This window comes from Ranitomeya variabilis, chromosome 3 (genome assembly GCF_051348905.1).
Source record: "Ranitomeya variabilis isolate aRanVar5 chromosome 3, aRanVar5.hap1, whole genome shotgun sequence".
NCBI lineage: Eukaryota > Metazoa > Chordata > Amphibia > Anura > Dendrobatidae > Ranitomeya > Ranitomeya variabilis.
The window spans coordinates 248,619,218-248,637,741 of NC_135234.1; the positions used below are offsets into that span (position 1 = coordinate 248,619,218).

General features: G+C 43.3%; 1 protein-coding gene across 2 annotated transcripts in view; it reads right to left on the reverse strand.

Moving 5' to 3' along the window:
• The window catches only part of LOC143815762 (uncharacterized), a 785,716-nt gene that overhangs the window by 176,185 nt on the left and 591,007 nt on the right, over positions 1-18,524 (reverse strand). For both annotated transcript variants that reach the window (XM_077295356.1, XM_077295355.1), the window contains exons 37-39: positions 17,904-17,918; positions 14,117-14,290; positions 13,932-14,021 (exon numbers count right to left, since the gene is read on the reverse strand). In XM_077295356.1, the coding sequence (XP_077151471.1) occupies positions 13,932-14,021; positions 14,117-14,290; positions 17,904-17,918 (279 nt within the window). The remainder of the gene's footprint in view (positions 1-13,931; positions 14,022-14,116; positions 14,291-17,903; positions 17,919-18,524) is intronic.

Genomic DNA, 18,524 nt, shown 5'->3' on the forward strand with positions numbered 1-18,524 from the left:
CACGATAGTCAGACAGGAACTCAGGAATTTCAGAGGGAATGGATGATGAAATGGAAACCACAGGTACATCCCCATGAGCCCCCTTACATCCCCAGCTCAACACAGACATAGCTCTCCAGTCGAGGACTGGGTTGTGAGATTGCAGCCAAGGCAATCCTAGCACCAAATCATCATGTAGATTATACAGCACCAAAAAGCGAATAATCTCCTGGTGATCCGGATTAATACGCATAGTTACTTGTGTCCAGTATTGTGGTTTATTATTAGCTAATGGGGTGGAGTCAATCCCCTTCAGAGGAATAGGAGTCTCCAAAGGCTCTAAATCATACCCACAGCGTTTGGCAAAGGACCAATCCATAAGACTCAAAGCGGCGCCAGAGTCGACATAGGCGTCCGTGGTAATAGATGACAAAGAGCAAATCAGGGTCACAGATAGAATAAATTTAGACGGTAAGGTGCAAATGGAAACAGATTTACCAAGCTTTTTAGTGCGCTTAGAGCATGCTGATATAACATGAGTAGAATCACCACAATAGAAACACAACCCATTTTTCCGTCTAAAATTCTGCCGCTCGCTTCGGGACAGAATTCTATCACACTGCATACTCTCTGGCGACTTCTCAGTGGACACCGCCAGATGGTGCACTGGTTTGCGCTCCCGCAAACGCCTATCGATCTGAATAGCCATTGTCATGGACTCATTCAGACCCGCAGGCACAGGGAACCCCACCATAACATCCTTAATGGCATCAGAGAGACCCTCTCTGAAAGTCGCCGCCAGGGCGCACTCATTCCACTGAGTAAGCACAGACCATTTACGGAATCTTTGGCAGTAAATTTCCGCTTCATCTTGCCCCTGAGATAGGGACATCAAAGTTTTTTCTGCCTGAAGCTCCAAATGAGGTTCGTCATAAAGCAACCCCAAGGCCAGAAAAAACGCATCCACATTGAGCAACGCAGGATCCCCTGGTGTCAATGAAAAAGCCCAGTCTTGAGGGTCGCCCCGGAGCAAGGAAATCACAATCCTGACCTGCTGTGCAGGGTCTCCGGCAGAGCGAGATTTCAGGGACAAAAATAATTTGCAATTATTTCGAAAATTCTGAAACCCGGATCTATTCCCCGAGAAAAATTCCGGCCAAGGAATTCTCGGCTCAGATACAGGTGCATGACAAACAAAATCTTGCAAATTTTGTACCTTCGTGGCGAGATTATTCAAACCTGCAGTTACACTCTGAAGATCCATTACAAACAGGTGGACACAGAGCCATTCAAGGGTTAAGAGGAGGTAAGAAGCAGCTAGACAGCAATTAAGGGCTAGGCAGCAAAACTCTGAGGGGGAAAAAAAAAAAAAAAAAAATTTCCCTTCAACACTTCTTTTTCTCCTGCTTCAGCCCAAACAATTAACACTTTGCGGGCCGGTCAAACTGTCATGATCTCAATGGCAAGAGAACATAGCATAAGCATATATAGGAACTAGCTCTTGGAAGATGGGAACTGAGCTGACCATGAACTAAACCTAACGCACAACTAGCAGTGGCCGGGTAGCATGCCTACGTTGATTCTAGATGCCCAGCACCAGCCGGAGGACTAAATAAAGCTAGCAGAGGAAAATATTAGTCCTAGCTCACCTCTAGAGAAATACCCCGAAAGGAGACAGAGGCCCCCCACATGTATTGGCGGTGAGTTGAGATGAAATAACAAACGTAGTATGAAAATAGGTTTAGCAAATTTGAGGTCCACTTACTACATAGCAGAAGACAGAAAGGACACTTTCATGGTCAGCTGAAAACCCTATCAAAAACACCATCCAGAAATTACTTTAAAACTCTGGCATTAACTCATAACACCAGAGTGGCAATTCCTGTTCACAAGAGCTTTCCAGACACAGTAACGAAACTACAGCTGTGAACTGGAACAAAAATGCAAAAACAAACATGGACAAAAGTCCAACTTATCTAGTAGTTGTCTAGGAGCAGGAACAAGCACAGAGAGGCTTCTGATAACATTGTTGACCGGCAAGAAACTAACAGAGCAGCAAGGTTATATAGCGACTCCCACATCTTGATGGGAACAGGTGAACAGAGAAGATGAAGACACCAGTTCAATTCCACCAGAAGCCACCGGGGGAGCCCAGAATCCAAATTCACAACAGATTATGGCGTGGGACAGAACGACAGACAGGTATGGAATATTGTTGTTTTTTATTTTAGTTATATTACAGGAGATCAAAAGCTTTGGTGGAATTAGGCAAGGTCGTAAGTATGGTTTAATTAAGATTAATAAAGGAGTCTGTGCCTTTCTTTCAATTAAAGGACTTTATTCTGGCTGTGTCTTTATTTACCATATAACTATAGGATTAGTAATGGACAGATGTCTTATAGATGCCTCTCCATTACTAAGCTGTGGGCTTGATGTCACCTGACAATACAAAGGTGACATCAACCCCACAAATATGAACTCCACTTGCCACCGCTACAGGGCAAGTGGGAAGAGCTGGGCAAAGCGCCAGAATTGTCGCATCTAATAGATGTGCCTTTTCTGGGCAGCTGCGGGCTGCTATTTTTAGGCTGGGTGAGGCCAATATCCATAGCCCTTTACCAGCCTGAGAATACCAGCCCCAGCTGTCTGCTTTAGCAAGGCTGGTTGTCAAAAATAGGGGGGACCCCACACTGTTTTTTTAACCGCGGCTCTCTGACCGGTGGGGATGATTTCACCGCCGATCAGAAGCGGTGTTTGCCGTGCTGCCATGCACATGACAGTGTGACAAACATCAGGTGTTTGGGCAGCCAAACCCGAACAGTAACATGGACTTCATGGTGAAGTCCATGTTTGGTGTCCGTGCCCAAACAGTAGGTGTTCGGTATGGACGCTGAACATTACTGTTTGTGTTCGCCTAGCTCTATCCATGAGCCATTTTTAGAACTACAATTCTATATCACTGCAAAGTTATTGGGAGCTCAGCTCCATCTCCTCTTCAAATCCTGATGCAGCTGCTCCACTATTATTCCCTGCCAAGGACTTTGCAGTCAGTGTAGTCCTGGTCCTGAAAAAAAAGGACCGGGTGACCCGGTTCTGTGGGGTCTGTAGGAGGCTATATGCTGCTGAATCACTTAAACAGTTCGAATTTAACGATCATGGACTCTGGCCACTTTCCAGTGATTGACCAACCAGCTTCTTAAGGGAACCTGTCAGCAGTTTTGGCTGATATAAGATATGGCCACTGCCTTTCAGGGCTTATCTACAGCATTCTATAATGATGTAGATAAGCCCCCGATCTGACCTGAAAGATAAGAAAAATAAGTTTTATTATACTCACCCGGGGGGTGGTCTAGTGCGGTCTGGTCTGATGGGTGTCAAAGGTCGGGGTCCGGCGCCTCCCATCTTCTTGCGAAGCCGCCCTCCTGTTGCTTCATTTCTCCCCGGCATCGCGCTCCTGCGCAGGCATACTTATCTGCCCTGTTATGGTCAGAGTAAAGTACTGCGGTGCACAGGCACTGGGAAAGGTCAGACAGGCCCATTATAGAATGATGTAGATAAGCCCTGAAAGGCAGTGGCCGTATCTTATATCAGCCAAAACTGCTGACAGGTTGGCTTTAAGGGACTAGATGGGTTTGCTGTCGCTTATTTGGATGACATTCCATCTTCAGTCCCACCTGGAAGGAGCACCTGTCACCTGTCGCATGAGTTGACTACTAAGCCTGGAAAGTGCCAGATAGACATGAATGAGGTGGAGTACCTCAGACACCGAGTTGATGGCAGAACCTTGAAGCCAGAGCCAGGGAAGGTAGATCCTATCACCTCCTGGCCTATCCCAAAGACAATAAAGCAGGTGACGATCATTTTGGTTACAGTAGGGTATTATAGGAAGATCATCTCCAACTATAGTGGCCTTACCAAGCCTCTGGCAGACCTCAGAACAAAAAAGCTGCTTCAAACAGTCGACTGGATGGCTGACTGTGAACAGTCCTTCACAGTGGTCAAAGCCGCCCTTGCCAGTTGACTAGTTGTACAAGTTTGTTATTCAAACGTACACCAGTGCGTATGGTCTGGGTGCCATACTCAGCCAAGTAATGGGGAGTGAGAAGAGCATCTGATGATGTTCCTCAGGTGGAAGCTATTGCCCCAGGAAGTGGCATAAATGACTGTAGAGAAGGAGTGTCTTGTCATTGTGTGGACCCTGCAGAAGCTGCAGCCCTACTTGTATGGATGCAACTGCACCATAGTGACCGACCACAATCCTTTCTGTTTGTATCATCGGGTGGCTGGCAACAAAGGTAAATTACTGTGGTGGAGCTTGGCTTTACAGCAGTATGATTTTACCATTCAGCACAAAAAGGGCAGCTAGCATGGCAATGCTAACATGTTATCTCAACAGGGAGCTGCTGGGGAGAAGGCCTTAGAAGAGGGTACACAGATCATTCTCTTAAAACCATCTCTTGAGAGGGAACATGTCACCTTCATATCATTCATAGGGCATATGAATTATTAATTAGGGCCATGGGAAAGAAGAGCTGACACTCTCGTCTTCCCATTTGCTCTAAAACCTCCCACTGTGATACAGCCATCTACTGCAAATAGTAAACAACAGTAAACAACATGGTGGTGTGGTGATTCTTTTGTGTCTCTGTATAATATAGCTGGTCCTGACTTCAAAGCAATATGGCCAATGATCCCAGACCCTGTAGAGCCTTGTTGCTAGATGAAAATATTGGATTTTAGTGGCATGTTCAGTTACTATAGATATGGGAGATATATTTTCGGCATTGTGGCGCAGTGCCGAACACAACACATTCACTTGCATTGCTGGGCAGCCTGCCTATTTGACCAGAATTAATTTTGGCCAGATGGATGAAGTTGTATATGTCTCATTTGTATAGAAAGCTAAATCTCCAGGGAGGCTGGTATCCTTAAGATCAGGGATCTCATAATTTTTGCTACCTGAGCCTGCATCTTATTAACCAGCCCCATCTGAGGCCATCAGGGGAGGTAGTTGGGAGTGGCTGATACCTGGTAAAAGCAGTTTCTGACTTAGCACCATTGTTTAGTGCTAGAAGATACAACATGCTGTAAGGACTGTGCCATTTTCTAATCAGAGTTCTCTCCTTCGCAAGATCTGCGCCATTCCTACAACAACAAAGTCTAGTAAATTTCTTTTGTTTATCCCTTTTATTTTTACGTGACTGTATATACTACATTGTCTTGTCCTCTGTGTAACATCTCTTGTATATTTTTGAAAGCAATGCATAGTTGTTGGATTAAGTACACAAAATCTAATAGCTTTGTTCCTCTTGCATTGTTAACTGCACCTCTGATGCGTTGTGAGGCTCAGCGTTTCCAGTAATGGGTGTCCAATCGGCTTGTAATAAATGATTGGTGGTGGCAGTTAGTTTTTCTTTGGTTATTGTGGAGCTTGGCAGTGACTGTACTGCAGTATATATACAGTTTATATACAGTTGTGCTCAAAAGTTTACATACAACGGCAGATCCCAGAAACTCACTCAGCTTTTATACACACACTGATTACAAGCAAACAGGTCACAGGTGAGGATGTTACCTTTAGTAGCCATTCATAGCCATTTGTGTCAACTTCTGTGCATGTTATCAGGCCAAAATCACCAGGGTGTGTGAACTTTTGATCAGGGTCAATTGGATGTTTTGGGTTGTCATTATGATTTAAAAAGAGAAAGTAGTTTGACAGTAGTTTGTGACCGCTCACTACAGGAAGAAGCTGCCGGCGCCAGGGAAGGAAGTGCAGGGACCGCGCCAGGAGCAGGCGAGTATAACTCAGTGCTCGATATTCACCTGCTCCTCGTTCCATGGTCGGCACCGCTGCGTCTTCCGCGTCCTCTGCAGTGACGCTCAGGTCAGAGGGCACGATGACGGGATTAGTGCGTGCCGCCCTCTGCCTGAACGTCAGTGCGGACGACGGGGAAGACACAGCAGTGCCCAGCGGTGGAACGGGGAGCAGGTGAATATCGAGCACTGAGTTATACTCACCTGCTCCTGGCGTGGTCCCTGCACATCTTTTCCCTGGCGCCGGCAGCCTCTTTGTCAAAGGCTCAGGAGGAGCCGAAACATTGCCCTGGATGAGTGGGGCAGAATAAGGTTTTTTCACTTTTTTCACCTGAAATAATTGGAGTGCTGCCTTCATTTTTTTCTTATATATATATATATATATATATATATATATATATATATATATATACACTCACCGGCCACTTTATTAGGTACACCTGTCCAACTTCTTGTTAACACTTAATTTCTAATCAGCCAATCACATGGCGGCAACTCAGTGCATTTAGGCATGTAGACATGGTCAAGAGTCAAGACAATCTCCTGCAGTTCAAACCGAGCATCAGTATGGGGAAGAAAGGTGATTTAAGTGCCTTTGAACGTGGCATGGTTGTTGGTGCCAGAAGGGCTGGTCTGAGTATTTCAGAAACTGCTGATCTACTGGGATTTTCACGCACAACCATCTCTAGGGTTTACAGAGAATGGTCCGAAAAAGAAAAAAAATCCAGTGAGCGGCAGTTCTGTGGGCGGAAATGCCTTGTTGATGCCAGAGGTCAGAGGAGAATGGGCAGACTGGTTCGAGCTGATAGAAAGGCAACAGTGACTCAAATCGCCACCCGTTACAACCAAGGTAGGCCTAAGAGCATCTCTGAATGCACAGTGCGTCGAACTTTGAGGCAGATGGGCTACAGCAGCAGAAGACCACACCGGGTACCACTCCTTTCAGCTAAGAACAGGAAACTGAGGCTACAATTTGTACAAGCTCATCGAAATTGGACAGTAGAAGATTGGAAAAACGTTGCTTGGTCTGATGAGTCTCGATTTCTGCTGCGACATTCGGATGGTAGGGTCAGAATTTGGCGTAAACAACATGAAAGCATGGATCCATCCTGCCTTGTATGGAGCATCTTTGGGATGTGCAGCCGACAAATCTGCGGCAACTGTGTGATGCTATCATGTCAATATGGACCAAAATTTCTGAGGAATGCTTCCAGCACCTTGTTGAATCTATGCCACGAAGAATTGAGGCAGTTCTGAAGGCAAAAGGGGGTCCAACCCGTTACTAGCATGGTGTACCTAATAAAGTGGCCGGTGAGTGTATATATATAATATAACGGTAGGAGCGTCACTCTGTCCGAAGCCTTTATAGAAGACTGCGCAAGCACGACGCTCCTAGCATTAGATTATAGACAGTGTCCGTATTCAAGAAAAAATGGCGCCGGAAAGCGTAGACTGCGCTGGCGCTGAAATCTGTGTCACAATCCCGCCCATATCACTTAGTTTCCACCCCCACAGTGTCCCCATGCCCCCTGATTCTGGCCCATAAATGTCCCCCTGCTCCCGGAATCAGGGGGCATGGGGACATGGTGGACACAATCCTGTCTTCATGACGTTGCAGCAGGTCATGCCACAGCAACTACTTACGCCCCCTGTTTCCGGCGTATGAATGCTCCCGGAATCGGCGCCTGCGCAGTCTGTGCTTTCCGGCGCCGTTTTCTTCAATACATACTGCAGTGGGTCTTCAACAAAATGGTGCCAGAAAGCGCGGACTGCACAGGCGCCAATTCCGGGAGCAAGGGGACATTTATGAGCCGGAAACAGGGGGCGTGGGGACACGGTGGACACGATCCCGCCCTCATGACGTTACTTACATACATCTGAAGAGACACTGCAGCGCGGACTGCGCAGGTGCCGATTACTGCGTCACAATCTCGCCCTCTCATGATGTCGTGGAATTTCCGCCCACATTAATGATTTCGTTACAGCTATCAGGAGCATATGTAAGAATACCTACACTATACAATACGTCAGCAAAGCTACCAAGAAACTTTCTAAAGAATATATAACACACGTCTGTGGAGCAAAGCAGCCACTTTCGACTCAATACCGCCACAGTGTCTGTTGCCATCACTGATTAAAACGGGGGCTCAGGATGGGAGCAGCACATTACAGGATGGAGGCGCAGGATAGAAGCAGCACATGACATAATGTGAGCATCACATAACAGAATGACAACATGCAGACGCACAAAACAGGATAAGAGAACAGGATAGGGGCTGCACATGACTGAAAATGAGCGCAGGATAAGAGCAGCATATGAAAGGTTGGAGGTGCAAGATGGTAGCAGCACATAACAAAGTTAGGACACAGGATGGAAGCAACACATACCAGGATGGAGACCATATACCAATATAAATGCTCGCCACCCGGGCGTAGAACGGGTTCAATAACTAGTGTATATATATGCATATATATATAGTAAACAAAAAAGAGAAACCGCACAAAAAGATGCAAAAAAGAGGACTTTAATGCCCTGTGGTGTGGCAATGTTTCGGATAAAACAAATCCTTTCTCAAGTTTTATCCAAAACGTTGCCACGCCACAGGGCATTAAAGTTCTCTTTTATGCATCTTTTTGTTTACTGTCTGAAAGGTCATTGGAATGCTGGTCAGGGAAGCGTGCACGCTTTAAGGTATTTTTTGTGGTGCTGTTCCACTTTTTCTACCTAGATAGATAAATAGATAGATAGATAGATAGATAGAGAGAGAGTTGTATCACAAAGTGTTTGTCCCTTTCTTGATTTCCTATTCTTTTGCCTGTTTGTCACACTTAAATGCTTCATATCAGCAAACAAATTTAAATATTAGACAAAGAAAACACTAGTAAACATATAAAGCAGTTTTGGATTTTTTTTCACCTTAATAATAAAGACTTTCATTTAAAAACTGCATTTTGTGGTTACTTGTGTTATCTTTGTCTAATATTTAAATTTATTTGGTGATCTCTGATCTGAAATATTTAAGTGTGACAAATATGCAAAAGAATAGGAAATCAGGAAGGGGCAAACACTTTTCACTCAACTGAATATTGTAGGCGGCCAACAGAGAAGATACTGGATGGAGTTTATATCTCTCCCAGAAAGTTAAGCTGGGCGAGATAGTAAAACCGGGTAGTACTGGGTGGTGCAGCACCTTAGGTGCTGAAATGTTTTATTTATGATAGTTCCGAACTGGGTTTTATTGGAGCAATCAGGAGGATTTAGTGGTGGGACTCCTCACTCCCACTCCCCTTCCAGTACGGGTTTTGCTGGAGGCGTAGCCAGCTCAGCTGAGAGAGGTTGTCGCATTAGCGACACATAAAAGGCTGAAGGAAAAGCTTCAGAGACACACAGCCCTGGACTGATGTGATGTGTTTCTGAGAAGGATATGCACAGCGGAAAAATGTGCTAAATGCGGGGTTGCTTGAGAGCCAAGCCCCCATAGATCCTTGGTAGCGCAAGTCAGAGATATGGTATGTTAGCAAGATAAAATAAATTCCAGCTCACCGTGATTGCATCTTGAAGAGGCTCTAGCTCCACAAACTGTGGTTCTTTATTCATATAAGAAATTCAGAAGACATACACAGTCAGCAATAACAAATTTTTATTGCTAACTGTGTATGTCCTCCGGATTTCTTATGTGAATAAAGAGTCCATAAGGCTGGGTGTCCACAATTCGGAACTAGCAGCGCTTTGGACGCAGCGTATGTTTGTTGCGTCCAATGAATTGCCATCTATTGAACTCAGGGAAATCTGGATGAATTCACTGAACCGTGCGTATTCACCGCGTTCAATACATTCTATTGATGTAAATTGACATGCTGAGGTCTGGAAAAACTCGTTGCCTGTCAGTGTCCGTGGGTGATCCGCGGGCGTCTGTGGATGCATAATGGGCAACATCTGGTTGCTGCGGGTTTGATGCTGCATAAGTACAGTGTCAAACCCGAAGCAGTTCCTGATTGTGGACATGTACCATCACAGTTCGTGGAGCTGGAGTCTCTTTATTTTAGTATGTTATTTAGCGCCTAGCCGGGCAAGTCTTTGTTGTTTTTGGTTTCTTCACTGTTTTTTGACTTTTGGCTAAAATAAAAGACCCATGTTTTCCGTATATGGACTGTGTCTGCCTAGGTCACTGCCACGATGTCCTGCAATGCTATAGCGAGATACAATATATATTGTATATATACATACTTGTGGGTTAAGGGTGGAGTCGGATGTGTATATACTATACGTTCACTGTGAAAGCGCCTATTAACCTGCCTAGTAGCAATAGTAGCAGCTGCCTCGTCCATCAATCTTCAGTCCACTGTGTGATGGTCCTGACAATTGGTGGCAGTGGTGGGATATCTTTGTGATGTCCCTGACATATTGGTGGCAGCGGTGGAATCACAAGTGTCGGTCTCTGACGCTTCAGTATTGTGCCTCCTGCTTCACAACCTAACAAAGTGAGTAGCACACCTGAGTAGTGATAAGCGAATATACTCATTGCTCGGGTTTTCCCGAGCACGCTTGGGTGACTTCTGAGTATTTGTTAGTGTTCGGAGATTAAGTTTTCGCTCATCACTACACCTGAATGTTTTAGACCACTATGTTGAATGCAAGTTGCCAGATGCAGTGACGTACGAGAGGCAGAGCAAGGGTTAACAATTTAATTGAACAAAAACAGTACTCCTCCCAGGGAGATAAACAGTTAAATTGCAAATGCAAGGAAAGAATAAAGGTGAATAGAAAAAATAGCAACAGTTCATTCAGTAAACTTATCGTGTCTATGGTTTCCTCAGCCGCAAATGTTCCGATGAGGGTAGTAGTCCTTGTATCTGTCGACGAAATGTCCTAAAGGGGGGTCCAAGGTTAGTGATCCGTCTCCTGGTGGCAGTGGTCAGTCTTCGGTACCTTCTGCTAAGCCCCTAGTCCATAAGCTGGTTCAGCCAATGCAACAATAGCTGCAGCAATCCGGGGTTAAACAAGGGTTGTGGTACGCTGTCTGGCAGTGAGGTCCGCAGGGTACTGCCCTGTACCCGGCCCTGGGCTGTCCGCACGAGCACCAACCTTACTGTCACTGGGCGCGCGGTGCCTCCTACACTACACCGTCTTCCAAATTATTATGCAAATTGGATTTAAGTGTCATAAAGATTTAATTCTTTTGTTTTTCAAATAAACTCATGTATGGTATTATGTCTCAGGGCTCAATGGATCACTGAAATCAATCTTAAATACATGTGATAATTAGTTTTCCAGGTGATTGTAATTAAAGGAAAACTACTTAAAAATGATGTTCCACATTATTAAGCAGGCCACAGTTTTCAAGTAACATGGGAAAGAAAAAGGATCTCTCTGCTGCCGAAAAGCATCAAATAGTGCAATGCCTTTGGGTAAGAGATGAAAACATTCGATATTTCATGAAAACTTAAGAGTGATCATCATACTGTGAAGAGATTTGTGACTGAAACAGAGCACATAGAGAGTTCATGCAGATAAAGGCATAATGAGGAATGTTTCTGCCTGACAAATTCATTGGATTAAGAGAGCAGCTGCCAAAATACCATTACAAAGCAGCAAACAGATATTTGAAGCTGCTGGTGCCTCTGGAGTCCCTCGAACCTCAAGGTGTAGGATCCTTTAAAGGCTTGCTGTGGTGCATAAACCTACTATTCGACCCTAAACAGTGTTCACAAGCAGAAACGGTTGCAGTGGGCCCAGACATTCATGAAGACTAATTTTCAAGCAGTCTTGTTTACTGATGAGTGTCGAGCAACCCTGGATGGTCCAGATGGATGGAGTAGTGGATGGTTGGTGGATGGCCACCATGTCCCAACAAGGCATCGACATCAGCAAGGAGGTGGAGGAGCCATGTTTTGGGCTGGAATCATGGGGAAACAGCTGGTAGGGCCCTATAAGGTTCCTGAAGGTATGAAAATGACCTCTGCAAAGTATATAGAGTTTCTGACTGACAACTTTCTTCCATGGTCTAAAAGGCAGAAACGTGCCTTTAGGAGCAAAATCATCTTCATGCATGACAATGCACCATCTCATGCTGCAAAGAATACCTCTGAGTCATTGGCTGCTATGGGCATAAAAGGAGATAAACTCATGGTGTGGCCACCATCTTCCCCTGACCTCAACCCTATATAGAACCTTTGGATTATCATTAAAGGGAACCTGTCACCCCGTTTTTTCCGTATGAGATAAAAATACCTTTAAATAGGGCCTGAGCTGTGCATTACAATAGTGTATTTTGTGGAGTTCGTATCTCGGCTTCAGGAAAATGGCCGCCGCGATCTCCATCTGCGCACGCGCGGCATCCCGCGGCCATTTTCCTGAAGCCCCAGACAGCAGAGCGCTCCATCTGCGCACGCGCGGCCACAGGAAGATGGCCGCCCCCCACCGATCACCAGGGGAATAGCGCATATCGCGCTCTTTTTCCACACCTATGAAGTGGATTCGGGCCTTGGGCATGCGCAAACCACTACGCCACCAACAGAAAACTAAGCAAGATCTGGGGGAAGGAACAGCGATGTCACCACGCCCATTTGACCAGACCAGCCTGATTGACAGGTGAAAACGGCGACTTTGGTAACGTATTTCGGCAGCATAGGTGGGGAATCAGGGTACACAAAATACACTATTGTAATGCACAGCTCAGGCCCTATTTAACGGTATTTCTATCTCATACGGAAAAAACGGGGTGACAGGTTCCCTTTAAGTAAAAGATCTATGAGGGTGGGAGGTAGTTCACATCAAAACAGCAGCTCTGGGAGGCTATTCTGACTTCATGCAAAGAAATATAAGCAGAAACTCTCCAAAAACTCACAAGTTCAATGGATGCAAAAATTGTGAAGGTGATATCAAACAAGGGTTCCTAGGTTAACATGTAACTTGGCCTGTTAGGATGTTTTGGAGTTAAATAGTCTTTTTGTTCAGTGAATGTGACCTCCTAACGCTGCAAATTCCACAAATGAGCATTTTCAGTTCTTTAAAACATATCAAATGTTTAGAAATTCTACTGTGCATAATAATTTGGAACAGTGCATTTTGAGTTTTTATTCATTTTGGAGATTATACTGTTATCATTGGGAGGTTTCTTCAATAAAATTCGATGTATACTCTAACGGGTGATGACTTTTATTAGACTGACTGTCATTTGCACCGACCATTTAGGAAAATCCAAGAAAAATATAATTTGCATAATAATTTAGAACATGGTGTAGCTGTCTCTCTGGTGGCACCAGGAGCTGTCTACTGCAGTCTGTCACAGCGCTTCGAATGCTGAGCGCGCTCCCCACCTTACTGCTCGCACACTGACGGCGGGAACCCCACTGCTGCTTCGCGCTTTTCTCTCAGCTTCCGGACGGGTTTTCTACCTAAACAAGCCCCCACTGCCCGGGTCATGGGGCCTGTCCGGTCCCCTATTCCTTCCCCCAGGAAACATGGGACGCAGCCTCAACAGTTCTGGACCCGGCTCAGTACAGGTACCTGCAACCCGGTCTTCCACCTTACAATTTCTCACTACTTTACTTTGAAGCGATTGTGTTATGATGTGCTTTGTTCTTTCTTCCTGTGTATTTTGTTCTCTTACTTAAATCAGCAAGTTCTGTCCTCAAAATGAGGGTAGGACACGTCTCTAAGGTCAGCCAGAAAGTGTTATTGTGCCGTTATCGTAAAAATGATGCAATGATGAGAAACACTAGTGCCCCATTAAGTTGCCACAGAATGTGAAATGCATTTGATTTCTAGCAAGTAATGAACTTTGCCCTAAAAGAGTTTTCCATGACCAAGTCTTATTATGCCCCCATTGCTCGTATATCTATCAAACAACAGACACTGAGATCAGTGGCTCTGCCGAGGTAGATGGCATCAGCCGATGAGCTCCTAGTAATTGGATGCAGCCAAAAAACAAAGTTGTCTCTGAGTAGTCACCGCTGCAGCCAACAAACAAAGAAAGAGGGCAGTCTTAGGACCTTGGGAAGGCGAGCATAATAATTGTTATAGAGATATATAAGTGATTGGCGAAATTGCACTTCCGTTAAGATTTTAGCACACAGGTAAAATACTACATAGTAAGACTCTCTATTATTGCATGATTTAGTAAGGCTGTACTCACTTTTGTTCTTGTACATGGTTATGTTACATGCACATGTTCCTGCTGTGCAGTATTCATCATCAGCACATGGAGGATTGCATATTGCTGTGTCTGACAGGATTAAAGATTGTCATAATATTAGTAGACAACAGTTACCAGAAAAAAACCTGATTAAATAATATAAATTCCATCAGGTCATACCGCACCTGTGCAACAGATGGCACTTCTGTTATAGTAATAATCAGTGGGGCAGCAGTCATTGGATTCTGAAAGGCAGACATCTGCTGTTGTGGGGACACAAGACTCTATTCCATCTATACAGAAACATGGACCAGTATCACAGGATCCAGCACAGGTATCACAAGCTACAATGGGGCCATCTGTAGAAAGAAGAAATCTCAAGAATGTTTTTCAGCATGGTTTGATAACTACTTTCTTAATACACTTGGGAATATTATTTAGAATGTATTTATTTTAGAACTTCCATACAATATAAAGTGTTCCCATACTGTACACCTTAGAGTAGATTTTATTAAGTGTCTATTCCTGATTTCAGTTTATTTGAATAATGTCCCTGTCGACTGTCATAGTGAATACACATCTCATTCCTGCATGTCTGTACAGACAGTATTATCTGTATAGGGAGCTGCATTAAAAAGGAGCTAAAGGGATTATCTGGTCATAACATATTGGTGATCTGTCTGTGGGTCATCAGATCGGTTGCGGTCTGACATCTGGACCCCATATTCTTTTGTAAAATGTAGTTAACATGCAGTACATGGCGGTGGCTGCTACAAGTTAATTGGGCCCGATTCATCATTTGCATTTTTTCTAAGTTTTTTTTTTTTTTAATTTGTGGCTTTCGCTGATGCACTACATTCATTAAAATGGCGCACACAATTGATGAATTTTGCACAAAGCCCAAATTTGAACTGGTTATATTTCTACTCAGCTGTAAATATTGACCGTTTCGCAAAATTTTGCAAAAAAATGTCACCAAAATAACTGTTGTATATAAAATCACTCCAGAGGGAGACTGGAGTACAGTTGCCCAAATTTTGTGATTTATTATAAAAGACATATTTCGTCAATCTGTCAAACATATCTTGAAATCCATATTGGAGTAAAATCAGAAAACTAACTAAAACACAAAAGACAGCTTGAAAAAGCCACAAATCATTTAATGAATTTGTTGCAAATCAAAAAGTCACTAATTAAGAGGTATTCACGTAAAAAAGGGGGTAAATGCAATGATGATTTGGGCCCAATGTGTTTACACCCAGATGACAATCTGGCCAAAAACCGTAATAAAACTTGGACTGTTTTTTGCGTATCAGAAAAATCACTGACATGAATGAGCACTAAGTATTACATTTATCTATTACATTTTTATACCAATATCACGGGTGTCACGTCCTCCTGGGAGATCTGCAGTCAGAAGATAACTACATATTGTGAATCATAGATCTTCCAATTAGCTTGTGAGTTTGTATCCCATATTAAGTGGACTTGGTTTCCTTTGGTGCTGAAAAGGGTAACGACCCTTTCTATAATGGTCAGAAACTTGCAGCTCCATTTCAGCTGCTTCTGATCTGGTTTTTACCTCTCCCTATAAAACCTAGCCAGACCCTCTCTGCCTTGCCAGTGAAAGCTTTTCTTCCTAGCACCTTGGAGTCACTAAATTGGAGATCAGTGTTACTACTGGATATTGTTGCATGCTGTTATTGGAGGTATGCTTTCCTTATTGTCCTATTCCCATTTGTTTGGTACATTCCTATCCTTCCCTATATACCTCACCTTTGGTGAGTGTTTGTATGTTTGTTGCTTTCGGTTATCCCTGTTTCATCTTTGTGTCTTGTTTACCTTGCAATTTATGCCCCATGCCTCATGGGGTACGGGAGGGGACAGATCAGGGTGTAACAGGAGCATAGTAAGGTTGGAGACTTGGGCCTCTCTACCTTCAAGAGTACCCCTGGGACAGGGATAGTTAAGGTTCCAGTTCCAGGGACAGTTTGAGGCCCACTTCCTTACCGAAGACAGACATAGCGTGACAACCATGCTGCATATAGACTAGATGTGAAGTTTTGTGCAAACCAGTTTGCAGAAGGAATAAAACTTTTTCACCCTCTACTGATGAGATGATAGTGCTCATCCTGTCCTAGGCTAAAGGTACCGTCACACTCAGCGACGCTGCAGCGATATAGACAACGAGCCGATCGCTGGAGCGTCGTTGTTTAGGTCGCTGTAGAGATGTCAAACACAGCAGCTCCAGAACGATGCAGGAGCGATCCTGTGACGTAAGGGCTACTCACTTATCGTTCTCACAGGTCGTCACAGGTCATTAGCTCCATGTAAATCATTGCTGGTATCGTTGCTTTTGCTGTCAAACATGACGATTCACGCCGATCTAACGACCAAATAAAGTTCTGAACTTTCAGCTACGACCAACGATATCGCAGCGGGATCCGGATCGCTGCTGTGTGTCAAACACAACGAGATCGCTATCCAGGATGCTGCAACGTCACGGATCGTTGTCGTTCTCGTTGTTAAGTCGCTCAGTGTGAAGGTACCTTAAACAGCAAAGCTAGCAAGTTAGCTGCAGTAAAACAATAATTATCAACATACTGTAACTGCTACTAAAGACCAGCGTAATATAATAATAAAAGTCTGATTTAAATAATTAGCTTATTTTCTGATGATATTTTTTCTGATAAGTCAGAATAAAAAACTAATGGGATGTTCTTTTGTTCAAAATATGCTGTCTATCCTGCCCCCTTTCTATAACTGTCTAATATTAGTGCCAGAGGGCACTTTCTTTTGCTAAATACATATTTAAAAAGGAATAACTCTATTCTTGACATTATTTGAGGACATTTTGCAGTTTTTTTTAATTTTGCAGGGTTTTCCTTGTGTTATATGCTCTTTAATCTGGTTAAGGACTAAGGATTCGGAATTTTATTTTTTTGTAAAGTTGCTTCTTTTTACATTCTCTATTTAGGAAGATGAAGAAACACCTTTACAGATTTGTGGGAGTCCCGGCAGTCAGATCCTCAGTGATCTGTTGGTGAAAGCATTACCGAAGATGATTTAGTTCACTGTAGTGAGAATAAGCCTGAGTTTGTGCACACATTGTGTTACTGCTGCGTTTTTTTCCATATTTTAGCAGAGCAAAATGAATGAAATTCCTGATGTCTAAGGGTATGTCTCCACGTTCAGGATTGCATCAGTCTTTGGTCAGGATTTTATGCAAGTAAAATCCTGACCAAAACTGCACCTGAGGTCACTGGCAGGTCACCTGCGGTGTACCTGCGTGTTTTGCTCATAGTAGCAACATGCAGCGTTTTGAAAAAACGCACAACGCATGCGTTTTCGCGGCAAAAACGCATGCGTTTTTAAACGCATAGTGGAGTCTGGATTTCATAAAATCCCATCCACTATGCTGTAACATCTGGACGCTGCGTTTTTGACGCAGCAGAAAAACGCAGCGTCAAAAACGCAGCGTTTCCTGAACGTGGAAACATACCCTAACACATATGCTGCCAATTTTTTCCTTGCAGATGTAAAACAGTGTCACATCTGAAGCATGTCAATTCATTCACTGTTTTTGCAGTTTTTTTGCCATTTAGATTTAGTTTATTGGGAAAAAAAAACACATAAAAAATGCATTAAAAAAATGCATAAAAACCGTGCATATTTTGTAGCGAATTTTTTATGACAAGAGACACATTTTGTGTAAATGCTTAATGTGTGCATATACCCTAAGTGTATTTTCACATACTGTGTTTATGCATAGCTTAATTACTAACTGGGGGATTTCAATACTAGGATGCCCCACTCAAGAACTATTGTCTTATAAGCAAAGTTTTTAATCAAGAGATATTTGTAGATTTTATATTTACAGGACAATAGTTAGCATGTGCTGTATAATCTGTGGGAAAGCATTAGGTATACAGTATGTAAGAAGATATACACACTGAAAAAGTAGATACTTACTGTAACACGTGCCCACTATAAAAGAAAAAGACAAATACATTACTAACAGCGCAGTATTAATGCATTTTTGAACATAATACAATATATTTCACTACACTATGATTAATAATATTAATAATGTTCCAATATACGCCATTATAAATTTGGGCATTCAGAGACCAGATTCATTTACTGTTTATTAATATTTTCTTTAGTTTTTGAGGTAAAGCGACTGACTTGAATTAAGAGGCTTTGTGCATCAAGGTTTTATTTCTTTACAATGAGAGCTAGGAGTTAGGAAAAATGCACCTCTCTTATAACAACACCTTTACTTTCATCCCAGAAAGAGCAATTTTAATATCAGATAGACTTCTCATTAGGAAAACAAAGAGGGAATTGTGTATCTGGGGCACAGGCATCGTAAAAAGTATTCTTCAATCATACCAGTTTTACCTTCCCTGATGCAATCCAAAATGAAATATCTAGTTAATCCCTTAAAGGGAACCTGTCAGCATAATTTTGCTCGGTAACCTACAGACATTTTTAGGTTGGCGCCAATATACTGATTAAAATAATCCATTGGTTGATGAAATCCGTCTTGTGGTTGTTATTTAATCTTTATTTACAGTTTTGAGTTAGTGA